This window comes from Camelus bactrianus, chromosome 1 (genome assembly GCF_048773025.1).
Source record: "Camelus bactrianus isolate YW-2024 breed Bactrian camel chromosome 1, ASM4877302v1, whole genome shotgun sequence".
Classification (NCBI taxonomy): domain Eukaryota; kingdom Metazoa; phylum Chordata; class Mammalia; order Artiodactyla; family Camelidae; genus Camelus; species Camelus bactrianus.
The window spans coordinates 71,519,553-71,539,012 of record NC_133539.1 but is presented as its reverse complement, the minus strand read 5'-3'; the positions used below and the strand labels follow the sequence as shown (position 1 = coordinate 71,539,012).

General features: G+C 47.9%; 1 protein-coding gene across 2 annotated transcripts in view; it reads right to left on the bottom strand.

Moving 5' to 3' along the window:
* Positions 1-2,891, bottom strand: part of PARL (presenilin associated rhomboid like) — a 41,863-nt gene extending 38,972 nt beyond the window's left edge. For both annotated transcript variants that reach the window (XM_074367051.1, XM_074367053.1), the window contains exon 1: positions 2,725-2,891. In XM_074367051.1, coding sequence (XP_074223152.1) covers positions 2,725-2,849 — 125 coding nt within the window. In that variant the 5' untranslated portion in view covers positions 2,850-2,891. The remainder of the gene's footprint in view (positions 1-2,724) is intronic.
* Positions 2,892-19,460: the final 16,569 nt, after the last annotated feature.

The following is a 19,460-nucleotide window of genomic DNA, read 5'->3' as shown; positions in this document are numbered from 1 at the left end:
GAGATATATACTGACTCATGAAGACAGACTTTTTGCTCTCTGCTTTGATCCACCTGCCAATAACTAGTGATTTGTGAAAGCAGTCCAAAATGCTCAAAGTGGGAATATGTCATGAATGCTTGAGTTACCACTAACCACACAACTGTTATGGTTCTATTTAATAACATCCCATAACCATTAAATAGAAAAAGTCATATCTATATGTTTGTTGCCTTAATGGTGAGTGAGGTTAACAGTCTCGTGAATTGTTTTCAACAGTGTGAGGATAAAGAATGCCACTTAGATACATGTACGAGTCAGCATTAATGTCTATGTTACTAAAGATTTGTGTGAATAAATTGAGTACAAATGGCCTAGTGTACAAATGGAGATGAGATGTGTTCAAGTGTATACACAATAGATTCATCCCACTTTAAAGAAAATAGTTGTATTTAGGGAAGAGAGAATTCTATGTAAACTCTTGCATGCCAAAGTTATGTCCTTCAAACCCATCTCAAGTTAACAGATGGTGAATTAAACAGAGGAAATAATTGAATACACCTGATTTACTAATTTGTCAAGCATTTCACCTAAATATATATTAAGACTGACATCCCAATGTAAAAAAATTTAAGCTCTACGAAAGCGCTACAATTATCTACTTTCTTCTCTTAGATAGTTCCATGCAACTGACAAATTGCGTAGGTTTCTTTCAAGCCTAAACCATTTTTCAGAAGAGTTGCCACAAGTTTGATAATGGTAAGGTCTCTAAAGACCCTAAGTGAGATTTTCTTCCTCTATAAAGGGTCAGACAATAAGTAGTGTAGCCTTGTGAAGAACAACTTAAATCTTTGTCACATACTATTTCACTTTGCAACCCTTTAAAAACGTAGAAACCATTCTTGACTGGCTGGCTGCCTTGGGCCTACTATAGTGGGTGGAAATTTTGCAGAACATCACCACCTGTAGTTCTGGTTAAAAGGAAAAAAAGCAGGGAGGTGGGGTACAGCTTAGTGGTAGAGAGCATGCTCAGTATGCATGAGGTCCTGAGTTCAATCCCCAGCAACTCCATTAACAAAAATTTTTTTTAATTTTTAAATGTTTAAAAAAAAAAGCAAATTCCCAGCCACACTTCAGGCCTATTTCACCAAAATCACAAAGACTGAGCCTAGACCTCTGCTTTTTAACCATATCCCTGACTTCATTTCTCTGCATACTAGTTTTAGGACCACTAGAAATGACAGCAGACCTAATAAAGTTGTATATAAGGAAATTCATGCTTATTTCCAGAGACAGTACGTATACATTATTTTTCAGGCTTACCTACAATGGCGTATTTTTAAATGCCACCACAAAAATATCCATTTCAAACTTCACATATAAATGACAAACTTTAAAAAATTTTGATGCCAATCTTCAACATCATATGTATTTCAGTTTTTTCAAATGGTCTCCAATTTTTACCAAGATACCTCATTAATTAGGTTGTTTTCCTTTCCCTTCCTAACATAGCTTTAGTATTTAACACGTGTTTTTTCCTTATACCCATATTCACTTTTCTTCCCCATGCAATTTCGAGTGGGATTTGTAGTAAAGAATGGTAATCAGGACCACTAAAATGTACCACCACCACTACCCCACCTCTTCATTCTCCATCTCCTCGGGAGTTTAAGATGAGTGCCTGAGGCTGCATGTTTCAGTGGATTATGAAGTTAAGGTACAATGTAAGCCAGTTTTCCACAAATCCCTGATCTACTCACTTCGGTGCATGTTTATAACTACAGGTTCTTCCACTCTTCCCCACCCTCTCCTTCTTACAGGATAGGGGAAGGGCCTGCGAAATAACAGTCTACCAATACTCCAGGTGATTTTTAAATAAAGCAATGACTCCGCCATATTGGAGCCTCAATTATTTTCCACTGCCTAGCGCGCGTGCTGATAAACACTTCATTTTCCTTGCTACCATCAATCATGTGGATTCCAGGCACTCACCAACCAAGTCAGAAACTGGGAAAGCTGAAACTCTCAATCAAAGAACAGGAAGAAAATTCAGAGCCAAACACACATTAGAATCTTAGTTTAGGGATTTCTCTCTTCTCTCAATTTAGAGTTGAATTATTCTAATGCAAAAGCAGCAAATACGGATAGACCATACTCTTCACAGTTTCTACTCGGGAAGAGTCGAGTAGTTTTCTTTCCAAGCTATCTGGAAAGCAAATACTCCACTGTCTCAACTCTTTAACAGAAAAGCCTCTCCTACAACTTTGCAAGAGGTAAAGCCCGCCTCTGACTCCGTCTTCCTTTATGAGGTTCTCTAAACGCTAAAGGAGATGACTTGTTACAAAACAAAGGTTTTATAGACTGACAGAGAATAAAATCTCAGCCCTGCCATACTACTAGCTGGGCTGTTACACTCGCTCGCGGGATTATGAGGCGTGGTGTGTAATTAGCTCTCAGATAAGTTCTCCTTTCCGGACGGTCCCTCCCAAAGGGAGAGGGGCCAGCGCGGGCTCACGGAGAGCTGGCCAGGGCTGGTCACTATGCACCCGGGGCAGGGTGGCGCGGCGAAAAGAGAGGACTGGACGGAGGTGAGGGGAAAGGGGGACGGAGGGAGAGAGATGGGATGGGTGTGGAGAGAGGGAGAGCTGGGGACAGCACGGGAGGCCCGCACAACCTCCGCCCCTGAGGATGCGCGGCCGGAGCCGAGGGCACGGAAAGCAAGAAGCCCGGAGCCGTGGTCATTACCTGCGCCCCAGCAGCCTCGGCGGGGCCAGAGCCGCAGTGAGCTCCTCGCAGCTGTGGCTGCCCGCCGGCTGAGCCCATGCCTGGCCGCAGCCCCAACCTCTCTGCGCCCAGCCTCGCCACGCCATCTTCCCAACCTCGGCCCAACCATGGCCCGACCTTACTAACCCCGGCCAAGAACCACTTCCGGGGCGAAGGAAGAACCATAGAGCACCGAAGAGCAGCCTAGAGCGCCCCCGTGAGGCCCAGTCCAGGTGCTACCAACCGGAGGCACAAGAACCAGCGGTTCTCCCCGGCCTGTCCAACCTGGACACGGGAGGGGCGTGGGCGAGCTCACGACCTCCACCCGACGTGGACGAGACATAGAGGAAAAAGAGGAGGGAAAACTAGTATTCATTGAGTGATGCCGTGTACCAGGCACTTTACCTAAATTATTGCATTTAATCCTCGCAAAATACAAAGTAGATATCACTGTTTTACAGTGGCTCAGAAACTTAGAGAGAAATGAGTGGAGGAGCCAATGTTGCCACCCAAGTTTTAAATTACTACTCTCTTTTCTACATCTCACTATTTCAAATTATGATACACTGAAGAGGATGTGCCTCATAGGTTTAAAAGAAAGTTCAAGCCTGACTTGAAAGTCTGGATTCTAGATAAAATTCAAACATCAAGATTCAGCTGTTGCCTACTTGGCAGTCAGCTTTATTTCCTGCCACTCCACCCTCTGATCCCAACTCCCATGCTGAATTATCCACAGTTTCTGAAAGGCACTATTTTGCCAGTCCTTACTTCTCCCCAGTTCTTACACCATCCTGACTGCCTGAAACACCTTTCCCTTCTCTCCCTACCTAACCAATTTGTCCTTCAAACCAACCTTATTGTCACCTCTTCCAGGAGGCTATTGGAGAGGAAAAACTTCTCCTCCATTCCCTTAGGGTCGCTGGCTAGGTCTGAAATTTAAACTGACAAAGACGAAATAACAGGAGAAAAGCACCCAAATTTTATTGAAGTAATACATGTACATGGGAGTCTTCTCGAGAGAATGAAGTCCAAACAAGTGACAGAACAGGAAGTTTTATACGTTTTTGACAAAGAAAATAGAATTTGTGAAGAATTGACAAGACAGTGGGGCTTAGGCTAAGGGTAGTCCAAAGAGGACAAGGTGGTCCTTATCTTCCTACTTAAGTAGGAAGATAAGGGTTAGGTTAACAAGATTGGTTTGCAGATTGCACCGGTGCCTCTTGTCGAATAATATTAATGATTAATTAATAATTATTAATAACAAGTAATAGTACTGAGGCTACAAAAAACAAAGAGCTTTATTTGGGTTCTTAAAAACTGCAATTTGGGAGACACAAATTTATATAAAACCAAAAAAGTGTTCAGGGAACAGAAAGATTCAGAGGCTTATAAAGGCAAAAGCCTTGGTTGTTCAGGAATTATGATTGACCCAAAGGCAAGAAAGGAAATATTTGTCCTTAAAGGATAGGCACTCACCAGTTATTTTAGGATAAGGGTCCAATAAGTAGATGAGCTCTTCCATGAGTTATTTTACGGTAAGAGTTGGATAATTATCTTGAGTTTCTGGAACACTGGGGCAGATGTTCTGGATGGTGGTGTTAAGACAAAGCATCCAGAGCTGAAGGCAGTTAAGAAGCAATAAATGCAGAAAAAGATCAGATTCCATCCAGAGATGCACATATCACACTTCTTCAATGACCTCTCTGCTTCATTTTAAAGAGCTCTCTTAGCAATACTGACTCCATTTTGATTTTCCTTCCACACTGATCTCTACTCTCTGGGCTGGTAAAAGTCTGTCTCCATGAAAGGAAACACTTGTTTCCTGCCTTTAGAAAGAAAAGGGGGAGCTTTATCTTCATTTATTGTTGCCTTCAGCTCAAAACAACTTTTATGTCAAAGAGGCATATTTGAGGTGAAATATTTTGGTTTCCTTTAAGGCCTTCCTCTTAGACCTTCACTCTGATTTAGATGACCTTCATCTGTGTTTTTATACTGCTTTATTTAAATCACTATAACAGCACTGTATTCATTCCATAAATACTTAATAAGCACCTGCAGTATGCCAGGCAATGTACTAGATCTGGGATGTATTTTAAAAGACACTATCTCTGACCTCACAGAGATCCTATCCTACTGGAGGAGGATGGCCCAAGTAAACTAAGGCAATTACAAAACACTGGGAGAAGCTGAAGGCTCTCTGGGGGTTTAGAGGAGGAGAAATAATGCAGACAAGGGATAAGGAATGGGAGGTAAGGGGAAAGGCTTCCCAGAGAAAATGATGGAGGTTACCAGGAGAAGAGAAGGGCCAAAATGTTCTAGGTAGAGAGCATAGCATTTGTGATGTCTTCCAGGGCATGACTTCTTGGAGAAACTAAAATATATTAACTTTGGCTTTGTCATAAGTGTCTGTTCTGGGATTTGATTTTACCCTATTTGCAAGCTAATAAGTTTGAAAGCTGGCAGAAAATAGGAGACTCCTGGGTTAGAGACAAAAGTCTTCATTACCCACAGCACAAGAAGCATCACATGCATCATGTTTGCAGGGGCTCCCTTTGTTCTCCAAGTCCTCCAGAGGCAATGCCATGGGCTAGATGGATACTGACCATGCAGTGGATCTGCATCTCAGCTGAAGAACACTGAGCTTGGGGTATCCACCACTTTAACAGTGTTAGGAAAGAAACAAGAGGGCCAAAATGGAGTCAATTGTGCTAGGCCCACGTCAGCAAAACAAGACTTAATACCTACCCTAATTGCAGTTTCAGCCTTTCCCAGGAAATGTGACCTTTAACCAGTGAATCTGGAATTACCTGGTCAGTACTAGTCAGGTAAGCTGCCTGACAGCCCCATACCTTCCCCCAAATGAAGGTGACCTTGCCTGAAACAATCCACTCCTTTGCTAGAAACTTCCTTTTTCCTCCTCCTTCTGCCTATAAAAACCTTCCACTTTGTACAGCTACTGAACACTCCTTCCTAGCTGCTAAGATGGGATGCTGCCTGATTCACAATCCATTAAATAAAGATCTAATTGATATCTTCAAATTTACTCAGTTGAATTTTGCTTGTTTTTAATAGTAGGCAGTAAGCAAGTAAACAACCTTGAGATAAAGGCATTTTCCTCCAAAGCAAAGGAGCAGATTTGTTTATAGCCTTGCATCTTAGTCTACATGGGCAGCCATAAGAAAATACTATAAACTGAGTGGCTTAAACAACAAAAATTTACTTCTCAGAGTTCTGGAGGCTGGAACTCTGAGATCAAGGCACCAGCATGATCAAGTTATGATGAAAGCTGTCTTTCTGGTTGCAGATGGCTGACTTCCTGCTTTGTCCTCACACAGCTGAGAGGGACAGCAAGCTCTCTGGTGTCTCTTCTTATAAGGGCACTAATTCCATCATGGGGACTCTACCCTCATGACCTCATTTATACCTAATTATCTCCCAAATGCTCTACCTCAAAATACCATCACATTGGGGTCACCAGGATGACAGCAGGACTTGGAGTGAAATCCTGAGACGTCATTGAAAGAGAGGCAGTGACTGGAAGGTTAACAGTCTTGAAGCAGAGCTAGAGATAGAGGGCAGAGTGTCAACAGAGGAAAAATACATGTCCAGGGGGTCTGCGGACAAGTAGTCTGAAAGGATCATTAGGGCATGAGGAGGATGTGGTCCAGAACCCAAGGAATCTGAGCTTTGGGATGTGCTGGATGTTCTCTGTCTGCCTCTCCAGATCACTCTTGTCTGCTGCCCCAGGCCCCTCGAGACTGACCTTCATGGACCACATCCAAGGGCTCCCCTGCCCTCTGGCTTTAGCTGGACTCAGGCAATTGCAGTCACCAACAGAAGACTGGAGCATGAGAGGAGAAAGACACTTACTCCACCTACTCCCTTCCTCCGTGTTCCACATGGGTTGGCTTCTATGTTCTGTTATTAAGCTCTCCTCATCGGTCAGTTTGAGTGAGGATGCTGTTTCTGGTCACAGCCTGAACTGACACAGGGAGAACAAGCAGCTTCCACTCAAAAGCTGTAGGAGAAGCAGAGTCCTTAGAGGGCAGCCAGGGTTCAGGATGAGCAGGAAGGATCTGTGGTGGTGGGGGGGGGGGGGTTGCTGCCTATCATCCAGGCACAGGAGTATTTATTATTACTTGCCATTTATTGTGCACTAATTATGTCCCAGGTACTCTGATGGGTATTTTGCATGCATGATCACATTTAATTTAATCTTAATATCAACCAAATGAGTTAGCATTATTATCCCCACTTTGCAGGTGAGAAAACTGAGGCTTACTGGTATTCTGACACTTTGATTCCTATTTCTATAAATTTAGATAATTTCTACCTTGTTGTTTTGATGATTAAATGACTTTGTATGTGTCAGGCACTCAGGTGTACATTGTTGGCACTCAGTACATAATAGCTCTCCAGCCAACCTGAAAGTCAGAAAGCTCTGAGGACTATCCCAGCTGTTAGAGGTCAAAGGACAGTTATATAAGTTTTTGAAACAAAGGGTTATACGTCAAATGACATATTATTGACAGTTTACACAGTCCAGTTCTGCATGTACTAAGCGAAGTGGATTGTGTGTCATCATGGCCCCCTATGAGATTAAGAAGGAAGGTTATCCCCTAAGGAGGTCTAGTTCATGCAGATGCACAACAGACATTAAAGGGGAGGGAGGAGGCCCAAATGGGCAAAGAAAAATTTTACATTTAAATTTTTTCTTGTCTTGCCATAAAATATGAATTTTATTTCATCATAGGGATAACTGATGTTCTATGAATCAGAAACATTGATTTATTCTGTCCGCTGAAAAAACAGACAACTTAAGAGCACTGAGTTTCAGTTTTCTTTAGGGATCTTACTGAGGACTATAACCCAGGAGACAGCCTCTCAAGTGGCCCTGAGGAACTGCTCCAAAGGAGTAGGGGAGGAGCCAGTATGTAATGATTTTTTTGGTGGAAAATACATGTAGTCAAGCATAAAAAGATTACTGCTAATCACAAAGACCAGATATCTCAAGTTAATGATTTTAGTGCTTATCTATGTATGGGAAGATGCAAGAATCTGGGTCATTGAAATTCTTCCTTAGAAATGCATCTTAACTATCTAGGGGCCCTAATATCCAAAACACAGAAGCTCAGTCCTGTTTTTTCCATCCTGAATCCCCCTCAGGTTGCACTGTTCTGGGTGACTGCACTAACCCCTGTTAAGTGGATTGTGACTTAACCCTTTATAGAAAAGGATGAGGAGTGCCACTCTTTGTTCTTTTTATTTACAATCCATAGGTGCATCTTTTAAGTAACTCAAAGGAAAAAGGTAAGACAGTTCGTTCTTAGAGGTCAGATTTATTGAGATATGACTTATACACAATAACAGTCATCCTTTTAAGTGTACAGTTCCATGATTTTTGACAAACACATAATTTTGTAACCATCACCACAATCAAGATACAGAATATTTCCATCACTCCAGAAAGTTCCCTCGTATCCCTTTATAGTGAGCCCGTAACCCTACTCCCGGACCTCGCCAGCCACTTATATTTTGTGTCCTATAGCTTTACCATTTCAAGACTATCATAGAAATGGAATCATATATTATGTTTTGTGGTGAACGTAGATTTACATTTCTTTTGGTTAAATATCTAGGAGTGAGACAGCTGGGTTGTATGAAATCATGTTTAATTGTACCAGGAATTGCCAAACTGTTTTCCCATGTGGTTGTACCATTTTACATTCCCATCAGCAGTGTGCAGATTTCTAGTACTTGGGATTCTCAGGGCTTTGTTTTTAGTAATTCTAATAGGTGTATATGGTATCTCATTTGATTTTAACTTGAATTTCCTTAATACAAGTTGTTTTTTAATAAGCAAGACTTGTCTGGAGACACAGTGTTTTAAAACTTGGGACATCTTAGGTTGCTGGTTTTGCCTGTTAAAGAGAGTAGGGGAGATCAGTTCCCATGTCTGCAAGAAACTGTACTTCTCCCCTCTGGTCGGAAGAGGGCAGGAGAGGACAGAAAATAAGTTGCCCAGTTTGGGGCTATCAGGTGCCAGCATCAGTATTTGGATGCATTCTTCATTGTATTTATAGTTTTTCTCAAATGCCTCTCCTTCTGAACCTACTTAGCCGCTACCCTGTGAGGCTTGACTCCTCAAATTAATCTTGTGAAATGATTCAAGGTCAAACCTCTTAACTAATCTTATAAAATACTTCCCTGCCAGGGTATAACTAACAGGAACTGAGCTACCAAAACTGAGACACCTCTGTAGAATCCTTAATAAGTCTACTCTTCAATGTCACTCGTCAGAGCTTGTGTTAGGGGGAACCATGGGCAGCTGAGCTGCTCTTCAAATTTGCAGGAGCCAAGAGAGACTGAGGAAGGACTTTGTGGAAGACAGTCTCCAGACTCCTGCTGGCTACAAGCCCTCCTCTCTAGGACCTGTGTTGGGGCAGCTCAGACGAGGCACGGCACAGATCTTCTGGGGCTGGGGCTGCCGAGTGCCCCTAAAGACGTAATCCAGCCTGAGCCCTGGGCTCCCCTCTGGCAGTTGGAACTGAAAGGTCCTGAGGAGGGTGGCAAACATCAGAGAAAGCTCCATCCGAGCCAACTGGTCCCCTAGGCACACCCTATGCCCTGGAAGCAGAAGGAAAGGTCAGAGGATGGCACCTGTCCTGTCACACCCACCACCCACCACCCTCACCCAGTGCTGCGCCCAGTACCTGCAGAGAATGGTAGGAAGGCTTCATTGACCAGGAAGTTTCCATCCTTGTCCAGGAAGTGGCCAGGGTTGAACTGTTGGGGGGTCTCCCAACACTCAGGGTCATAGAGCACAGAGGCCAGGTTGGGCAATATGATGGTGCCCTGCAGGGAGGAGCTGGTGTGGCTCAGGGAGCCTCAGCTGACCCAGCATACAGCCCGGACACTGGGCTGATGTGAGCTCAGAGAACACCCAGCATGCAGGGGAGAGTCACCATGGGGCCTCAGGGGGATTCAGCAGACAGGCCTTCACATCGGTGAGGTTGCTAGGCATTACAGTCTCCTGGCCAAGGGGCACCCACCTCTGTCCTACAGGCTAGAGACACAGCTGCTGCCTCCTATGAAGAAGACCAGTGGCTGCTGGGCATGACTGGAGGGGACCAAGTTCTGCACAGGACAACAAACAGTGGTCGGATGTGTCTGTGTCTGTGTGTGTGTTAGAGACAGAGAGAGAGGAGAAATGGAATGACAGACAAAGAGAAGGACTGAGTAATGAGGCAGAGAGAAGGAGAGGAAACAGAAAGCTTCATTCTTTAGGATTAGGGAGAGGAGGGGGTGCCCTCTAGCCCTAATCCTAACGCTCACTCTACCTCAAAGAAGTGAATGATTGGAAAGACAATCAGACTGATCACATGGGAGCAGAAAGGAGCCAAAGGCTCCTGTGGGTGACTTCTGCTCATTACCACGTGAGCCCTGGGTGACCAGGAGGCCAAAGTGGACCTGGATGGGGTTGACTTTGGACCCAGGACCTGGGACACACAGCTCCAGGGGTTCTGAGGGGGCTACATATCCCCTGGCTCATTAGCCAAACACCAGAGAATTCAATCTATCACCCCTGTTGGAACTAGAGAACTGGCTACAGGATTCTTGGTTTTGACAAAGGCATCTTGAAATTAAAAACAAAAACAAAACACTCAGCAGAGTTTGAAGCCTGCATACCAAATAGAAGCCAATAAAGAACACAGAAATTCAGACAATGTAAATACTTTCAGAGGGCACTTTTCTTTCCTCCTTCCTTCCTTCCTTCCTTCCTTCCTTCCTTCCTTCCTTCCTTCCTTCCTTCCTTTCTTTCTTTCTCTACTGAAGGCTTAAGGGAGGGGCCTGAACCTAGCCATCCAGACCAGTAGGCACCCAGACCTGGTCACTCGTGGTTTTAAGCAGAGAGGTGGAGAGGCACGTGTTCTTGCTTCTGCCTGAGTGAGCTGTGTGTTCCCTAGTCATGGTCCTGGGAATTTCCCCATTTTCCCCACCTGGGATGGAGTAACCTCTGCATTATTAGAGTTCTGAATAATTGCCTTCAGATGCAGAGGCTCCTGGCAAGATGCTCCCTTCCCTCCAGAATTATTTACATTCTATTCTGAGTGATGTTCTGGACTCCCTGCAAAGTGACTGACTGATCTTCATTCATGGGACAGGCTCAGACTGTAGCCTGTCCAGTACACAACAAAGGTAACACTCCCTCTCCTCCAAATTACAGAGCCATCTGCCTGCTGGGGGCCTCTTGGGGACCCTATCCCAGCTTCTTCCCAGTAAATGGCAGTTTGGAGTTTATAATCAAATAGAATGTCTGAGGAGAGACAGGCTTGAACCTAATACAGAGACACTTCTGTCTTAGGGACCTTGCTGTTGTCACTACCACTCAACTGATAGAATGGTTAAGAACAGTTTAGGAATATCTGTAACATTTCATGATCTACTGTCAAGCTTTGATTTTACTTTCAGGAGACATCTCTAGCCCAAGTTGGAAAAGCTCGATATTGATTCCAGGCTGTTAATGGTTCCCTGGTGCTCTTATCACAGGACAACTCCTATAATCAAGTTGGCAGGAATGGGCTATTAATTAGGAAATTTCTAATCCCAAGTCGCATAAAACAGAGCAGAACTCTAGATACCTCCTTTTTAACATGACCTAATTTGGCACAACTTTTAGACAGTCAGGGCCTGGGGCCTCCCATCAGGCTAATAGCCAGATGAGTTGATGACACGGTCCTGTCCTCACATTCAAGAAGACATTTTTTCTAACCTATAAACTTGATGGCCAAATACGGCCAAGGACAGTTCAGTATCAGCCAATCTGGCAGATCAATAGACAATGCAAAACATCTCCATCCATCATGCTGGTTCATTTACTTTCCTAGAGAGGCATTTATGGAGCAATATGAATGGCAGGGAGTATGGTAAAAAGAGTAAAAACTCTGGAATCAGAAGGACATATGTTTGAAACTCAGTTACTAACCATGTGTTTGGGGCATTTGCTTGAGCTAAGCTAAAGTTACCCTAGCTATTAAAAAAAAGAAGAAGAAGAAGAATAGGAACAACATGGAAGGATAGGGTTATTATGAGAAAAAAAAATGCTTGGAGGCAGGAATCTCAAGTCTGATCAAATTAATAAGAATTTAATAATCACATCCTGACACGGATCTTGCAGTCAAGTCTGCCCTGAACCATGGTTGTAAGAGTTGAAAAAAGATTCTCATGACAAAGAAAACTGGGCCCTTATATCTTCTCTCCCCATCGTTTTCATGGTGTACCACCTTGTACCATCGAGGCTTCCACCAAGGACAGGTTGGAGCGTCAGTGCTGAACCAAAGCCCCTTTCTGAGGAAAGTTTTGGGGTTCTGGCCACCACCTCTATGCAGAGAGCACCAAGATGAGTGACTGTTTCACTAAAATGGCAACTTTGCCACCTACACATATGTGTTATTTCCTTAAAAATGCCCCTCCCCAATGATCCTTGACACCCGGCTTTCCCTGTGAAATCCCCTCCCCTTGAGGGTGGGTGGGATCAAGTGACTCCCTTCTAGCAAACAGAATATGGCCAAAGTGATGGGCTGTCAGGTGTGAGAAATCAGTACTAAGGTACTAAGGATGTAACACAAAATGCAGACCATGCTTAAGGCATGTATATTGCAAATTAGCCTAAATGGTCATCAATAAGGATTAAGAACTACAATATACCCATTTGGTGGAACTTTACACAGCCGTTAAGAGTGATGTAGAACAGTGGTTTCCAAAATGTGGTCCCTGGACCTAAAGCATCAGCACCACTCAGTAACCTGTTAGGCAAATGCTCAGGCTTCACCCCAGATACTCTGGTAATGGCGCCCAGCCATGTCTGTTTTAGCAAGACCTGCAGGTGATTGTGATGTACCTGGAAGTTTGAGAACCGTAATGCAGAAGAATCAGAATGATATGTTAAGTGAAATGAAAGTTTCAGAGTTATATATTCAGCATAATCACAACTATGTGATTATGTGGACAAAGATGACTGAAAAGAGGTGCATTAAAATGTCTGCAGGGGTTATTTCTGAACAACACACACATTTAAAAGTATCCCTCAATGAGAATATTCTTTTACAATCATAGCCTTCTGTCCAGAATGCCACAGATAGAGATGGATGGATGGGTGGGTTGGTGGATGGATGGATGGGTGATTGATAGAATGCCGGCAGACAGGCAGAACCTGTAGTAGGTGGCCGTCCTGGGCAAGAAGCCCAGTGAAGGGTGCTTTCTACAGGAGCTGGCGTGAGGCCACAATAGGGACACCTACCTTGGGCACAGGGTGGCCTTGCACACGAGTGGAGGTCACGCACTGGCGCACAGCGCCCACGGTCACGACGCTGCTTACGCGCTGCACCTCGTGGAGAACCGCGCGGGTGTAGGGCAATCGCTTTCGATCCTCGTAGCGGACCGCCCCGGAGGTGCCGAGCACTGTGTGCAGCTCCTGCTGCACCTTCCCTGCGCGCGGCTCGGCGTGGGTCCCGGGAAGGCGCTGCAGCCCGGGCTCCCCACCACACCCTACCCTCCTCGTCCCCACACCCAGACAGCCGCGGAGGCTCATGACCTTAAGGTCGCCCCACCCACACAGTCACCTCTGGTCACACAGTGGCAGGCCCTCCCTGAGGCAGAGCTTGTGAACTAGATTTTACAGGGTTTCCTCCTCCAGAGGGGACTTGAGGGAAGGGGAAGGACCCAGATTTGAGCACCCACTATGTGCCAGGTGTTCTATATACAAAGAATCCTATGGGGTAGGAACTGCTGCCTCCATTTTACAGATAGGAAAACTGAGGCTGCAATCGGACAGGGACTTCTGCACAAGGTCACAAAACTGGTGGAGCCGGGATTTGAACTTAGGTCATAGGCATTTTGCCCCTGAGAGAACTCTTGTCATCTTTTCCTTCTACAATTGTGGTCATGAGTGGACATCGGCACAGGACCTGGTGAATCATTACTAAAAGAGTGAAATAATATCACCTCATTTCACACTAGTTCTAAGAGGTTGAAATACTTACCTGAGACCACTCAGTAAGTAGCAGGGTGGGAATAGAACCCTGCACCCCACCCTTCTGACTTAAAGCCATGAACACTCCCTGTATTACAGAGATAAGATCAGGACCCACCCCTGGGGCTACAGACCAAAGACGTTGATGGTGGCAGGTGCTTCAGGGGAAATGGGCATGGGGCAGCCAGCCAGGTGTGACCCAGGCCCCTTACCCTGGATGGCTCTGTGCTGGACCATATAGAAGAGTGCCCAGCGCAGGGTAGTGGCCGTGGTGTCCGTGCCTCCCAGAAACAGATCGATCACCACCTGGATCAGGTTGTCCTCACTGAATGTGGAGACAGGGTCGTCTTTGGTTTGGAGGGTGGAGGGTGGGTGAAGGGACAGCAGAGCTTTCTGAAGCTCTCCCCTACAGAGCCCTGGTGTCTCCATGAAGTCTGGCCTAGGCTTGTGGGACAAGAACTCCTCTCGCATCAGACCCCTCAGGAGGGCCTGAGTCCCAGAACTACATTGACTTTTGGGGGGAAGGGGGACTGCCCCAGGATGCTGGCCCTGACATCACCTAGGTCTCCCACTTCCCACCCTACACATGTCCGCAGGAGCCAGCCCTGGCCTGGGAAAAGACAGGGAAGAAAACGCCAAATGCCTGCTGCTTCAGCGTGTTCTGACAGCTTGTAGACTGCGGAAAGGGTGAGGAATGGAGGCCCTGGCCCTGTAACGAGGTGCAGCCAAGAAGACAGCCTCCCCCTTCCCTCTGCATCCATTTCAGGCCCACCTTGGTGATCTGGGCCAGGTAGCAGCTGATGAAGGCCTTGGGGGCTTCAGAGGCGCTGAGTTTGTGTCTGTTGATCTCCTGGCAGAGGTAGCCCCGAACAGCCTCCTGGTACCTAAACATCTCCTGGTGGGGGCCTGGGAGGCGGCGGAAGGCCCAAGGGAGCATGTCGTACAGCTGTGGGGGAAGAGGCTGTCCAGGCACTGCTCAGGTGCTGGCCCTGAGTTTGGGCAGCTGAGACTGGTGCTGGGGGCGCCAAGCAGGCTAGGACCCCTGACGTGGGCATCCCAGGCCTGCTTGTCATCTGGAGACCCTCCACACTCCCAAAATAATCTAGACAGAAGTGAAAACAGTGGTAGCAGACATTGAACCCAGGGCTCAGCTAGGATGGTGCAGGCCCAGAAACGTGTTTAAGGGGATCTAACCTGTCTCTTCCCCCTGCCCACGCTTCCATGATGAACCACAGCAAATGTTTTGATGCTGTGAGTGTCATTTTGCTGAGCAGAGGCTGCCTGAGGGACACAGATTCAGGCCCTGGGCCTTCCTTCTGCCAACCTCACACCTTCCCTGCCAGGCTCTGGCAGAAGCCCTGCCTGCCCTGGGCCCCAAGCTGTCCAATGGTCCCCATACCTACCTTCCCAAGGGCCAACTTACCCGGTGCCAAATGGTGCTGACAAAGGCCAGGCCAAAGTCGATGGCTTGAATCATGTCCTTGAGGAAAGGGTCCTCCAGGAGGAAGCGGCGGCCAAACACGAGGGCCCCAATGACTCTGGCAGTGGACCTGACAATGGGTACCTGAGGGTCGAAGGGTCTACCTGAGAGCAGAGGGGAAGGGCCCAGGGTGAGGAGGCAAAAAGAGCACTGCCCTGAGCATTAATGCAATCTGTATACAGTCGTTCATTGCCTTATCCATTCATACTCAGTCCTCATTCATTCACTCAACAAATGCTTACTGGGCACCTTCTATGAGCCAGGCTCAGTGACAGGCACTGGGTTTGCAGGGAGGGTGTGGAAGACAGACACCATTTAAACATATTAGAATGTGGAGCAGGTATGTCCCAACTGAGAACAAAAGCTGGAGGGAACAGGTGTCCCTGGGATAATTCAGGGAGGGCTTCTTAGGCAGATGATGTCAACCAGGTCTGAAAGGAGCAGTGGTTTCTCATAGGGAGGGAAGGAGTGTGGATTAGGATATTCTGGAGGGGGAACAGCACATGCAAAGTTTTAGAGGGGTCAAAGGCCTGAGATGTTGAGGAAAGACGTTTCCCCACGTGTAGAGAAGGGCTTCAGGCTTCCCAGCAGACTGGATGTTCCTATGACCGTGTCTGTCCACCTTATGGAAAGTCCCTATTTGTTGATGTAGCTCATAAATCCCCTACTGGACCCTCAAAGGGTCCACCTCTTTGTACACACACACACACACACACACACACACACACACACACACACACACACACGCCAAGGCTCAGCCTCCTTGCAGGGATGTTCATGTGTGTGTTGTAGGGGGATTAGGGTAGCCCGCCCTAGCCTGCTCCTTACCCTGCTCCCGGTGGAAGGCCTCAGCCAGCTCCGCTGCCACTTCCTGCAGCTGCAGCTCCAGCGCCCGCTTGCCTAGGCCCAGCCCCCGAAGCGTCGCCAGGCAGAAGCGTCTCTGCTGCCACCACATGTGCCCATTGCTGCAGATGACTCCTGGGCCCAGACTGGGGGACAGTCAGGAGGCCCTCCCAACCTCCCAGGCCAAGGCCACCTGGCTCTCACCTAGGCCGGGCGGGTAGACCCCAGGACGGCTTCCCAATCAGCTGGGGCTGGTACTCTGACTCCGGCGAAGGGCATTTGGGAATTGTGGGGTCCGTGCTCCTGGTGCCCTCAAGGTGGCTTCAGCTATGGCCTCCTCCCAGGCCGCCGAGCTGATTTTGCCTTTGAGTCCCCACAAGAAATGGAGGAGGAGATAAAGAACGGACGGGAAGACGGAGCCTGGGGGGAGGATGGGAGGGGAGGGCATTTGCTGAGCCAGGTGCTGTACCGGGCACTCTCAGGTACTGGGGTCCCTTAATCTCTTCCACGGCCCTGGGAGGAGAATAGTCACTGTCGCCATCTAGCAGATGAGTACACCAAGGGATGGAGCGTGAGACTGACTGGCCTGGTCACAGAGCTGGCAGGGAGCGGCTGAGACTTGACCTCGGGTCTTTCTGACCCCAGAGCTGGTTCCTCCCCGTGCCTTCACCTCACACAGAGGTGCTAGAGGAGACCCGAGTCCTCCTGGCAGCTTCCTCCCTGTTGACACTTCTGGGCCACCCTGGGCTCGATCCCCCAAGTGCAGTCACCCCCCAGTAGGGAGGGCAGCCTTGCCTCTTTCTCCAATCAGGTCCTGGAAGACGGGGGTGAGGGGCCGGCCGGAGAACTGCTCCGAGTTGGAGACCAGGGCTTCCTTCACCGCCCGAAAGCCGCTCAGCACCACCACGGGTGTCGGGCCCACCCACACGGTGAACGCGCTGCCGTGAGCCTGGGCCAGCTGCCGAGAGACAGGGACCCAGCGCTGTAGAGAAAGCACAGCTGGCCCCGTTCCCCAGGGCCTTCGCCTTGGCATGAGTCCCCACCTTCTTCGGGCACCCAGTCCTCACCTCAGGTGTGCCTTCTCAGAGCACCCGCCACCCCATTCCCCATACCAGCCAAACCCCGGGTTCCCACGGTCAGCACTGGTGCCAGCTGGGGTCGCAGGCTCCCTGTGCACTTTGGTTAGTCAGGTCAGGGCCCAGCACTTACACCCGGAACATCCGGTTTGGACCCCAGCGATCCTGGGAGGTGGGTTTGCTCTACCCATTTTACAGATGATATTAAATTATAACTACACTTTCTTCAGGGCTCCGTGTCCAGTGTGGCCTTTACACTAGTGCTCCCTCACTAACGTGCTTTTCCTACTGCATGAGGAGCCTGGGGATCGCAGTCATGTAGTATCTTCAACCAGAATTTTTAAAAATACTTCGTCAACCTTGATGAGAGCTGAGTGTTGCCATGGGGAAGGGATTGTCTCCTGCTCTCTAGTTCTCAGAAGCCGTTCAGCTCTGACCTGGATTTCAAACCCCCTCAGTGCAACAGAAGCCCTCCCACTGGTGGGATCCATCAACCCTAGAAGGGGACTTAGTGCAGCAGTGTTACTTGAGTGTGCCCTGGGGTGTCCCATTCTCCCCAGTTCCCATCCCAAGTGGCTTTTCAGAAAATTCCTTCCAGCCACAAACAGTGCCCTCCTGGAGCAAAGTCCTTTTAAAACAGTTTTCTCCCCTGTGTTACATTGGCAGCAGACTTCTGCCTTAGAATCCTGTTCGGTGAGCTTTGTGCAAAGTCTTTACATTCAATATTTGCTATCCCCCAACAAGCCTGCCTTTGACAGATGAGGAAAGCGAGACTTGAGGCCATAGAGGGAGTGGGTGGCCGGAGGAGGATTTACCCCCATGTGTATCTGACCACAGTTCCTTCCTTCTAGTGTCCCTGAACTAAGAGAGACGGAGGGTCCGTATGCCGGCTCCTCTGGAGGGCCTCCAACTCAGGACGGAGTCCCTACCTGGAGCAGTGTCTCTGGGTGCAGCTGAAAGCTTAGTTGCCACAGGTTTCCAAGGATGGGGAAGGGGAAGGGACCAGGAGGAAGGTGGCCCCTTTCCCAGTAGATGGTGCCAAGTTTCAGGAGCAGGAAGGAGATGGCCAGAAAAGCCAGCCCGCTGAGCAGGAAGAACATCTCGGGTCTGAGCCTCCCCTCACCCCTTGGCCTCCAGCCCCCGGGCTTCCAGTGCACTCCAGCCTCTCTCAGCCCTCTCTGGTGCCCTCCTGTCCCACCCCTGCCCACTGCTTTTATGCCAGTGCTCCCAGGCAGCGTCGTGGAGGGAGGCAATCACAGGAGTCTTTTCACATCGGAGTAAATCCATTTGGTCCCACCGGTCCCACCCAGGGCCACAGGGCTCCGGCCTGGGACATGTTGAGACACCTTCACTCCCACAGCAGCCTCACCTCTGGCCCATGGAGCTCAACCCCAGTCAGGGTCCTCTCAGCCTCTGCCAGGGAATTTCAGCCGACCGCCTGGGTCAGCTCCGAGAAGGATGGGGGACAACCTTTGGCAGCAGCATTGTCTCCCCTCGGGGTATGATGAAAACTGGGCTCCTCTTTCCTGTTCTCCTCTGCCCGGGCACTGAGCAGCCTCTCCGGAGGCCTCACCAGCCTCCCCATCAACCCCATCCTGGTTCCAGCTTCTGGTCAGCTCGGCCTCTACACCTGCGAGGGGGCCCCCATGTTGGTCAGTAGTCAAGTAGCCTTTGCTTTTATCTCAACTGTCCTGGAGCCAAACTGCTTGGTATCAATCCTAGTTTTCTCCTTATGAGATGAGGAGCTTGGGCAAGTTATTCAGCCTCCCTCTGCCTTGGTTCTTTTGTCTGTACAATGGAGATGATAACTGTAGCCACCACCTCACAGAGTTGTTGTATCAGGAGAGGCAGGAGATAAATGATACACTCGAGTTAAGTAAATTGAGGATAGTTTAATAAAGGGATTTACAAATGTGTGTGGGCAGGGGATTAGGGAAACCATGAGGCACAGTGCAGTGCCGGAGGGCAGCCACGGCAGGGAGCCCTGCCCACTTGAGGCTTAAAAAGGAGAGGGGGCATTGTTTAATGGCTGTGGAGTTTAAGTTCCGGAAAATGAAAAAGTTCTGGAGATGGATGGTGGTGACGGCTGCACGACAATGTGAATGCACTTAATGCCACTAAACTGTATACTCAGAAATGATTAACATGGTAAGCTTTATGTTGTGTATATTACGACAATTGAAAAAAAATCAAAAGACAAGAGATGTCAACAGAGCCTGGAGCCCTACTTTGGTGGAGGCCCACCAGTGACTCTGTCATTGACAAGAGCTCTGGCCTCAGTAGTGGG